The sequence below is a fragment of the Phaethon lepturus genome, unplaced genomic scaffold, assembly GCF_000687285.1.
Source record: "Phaethon lepturus isolate BGI_N335 unplaced genomic scaffold, ASM68728v1 scaffold29736, whole genome shotgun sequence".
NCBI classification, from domain to species: Eukaryota; Metazoa; Chordata; class Aves; order Phaethontiformes; family Phaethontidae; genus Phaethon; species Phaethon lepturus.
The window spans coordinates 22,444-22,758 of record NW_010548795.1 but is presented as its reverse complement, the minus strand read 5'-3'; the positions used below and the strand labels follow the sequence as shown (position 1 = coordinate 22,758).

Below are 315 nucleotides of genomic sequence, written 5' to 3'. Positions count from 1 at the left end.
GGGAGCGCTTCGCCCAGCTGGCCACCGAGCTCCAGGACCAGCTGGACACCCCCAAGATCGTCAGCAGGGTGAGAGCGGGGCTCTGGGACATGCCTCCCCCCGGCTGTGGGGTGGGCTGTGGGGCAGAGACAAGGGCGGATGTGTGGGGACAGGGCGCTCTGTGACATGACTCAGACCCTCCTGATCAACCCCTCTGCCCCACACAGGCACTTCCCACCCAGCCCCATGGTGGGACCCCAGATGATTCCCCCTCCTGGCACCCACTTGGGTGCTGCCCATTGGATGGGACTGGGTGTCCCTAGCATCCCCCAAGCC

The 315-nt window shown here is 66.7% G+C and overlaps 1 protein-coding gene across 1 annotated transcript in view; it reads left to right on the top strand.

Annotated features, from left to right (window-relative positions):
* Positions 1-5: 5 nt before the first annotated feature.
* Positions 6-315, top strand: part of ABCA2 (ATP-binding cassette, sub-family A (ABC1), member 2) — a gene marked incomplete at its 5' end in the record, with an annotated part of 19,993 nt that continues 19,683 nt past the window's right edge. The window contains one exon of the mRNA XM_010290084.1: positions 6-68. Coding sequence (XP_010288386.1) covers positions 6-68 — 63 coding nt within the window. The remainder of the gene's footprint in view (positions 69-315) is intronic.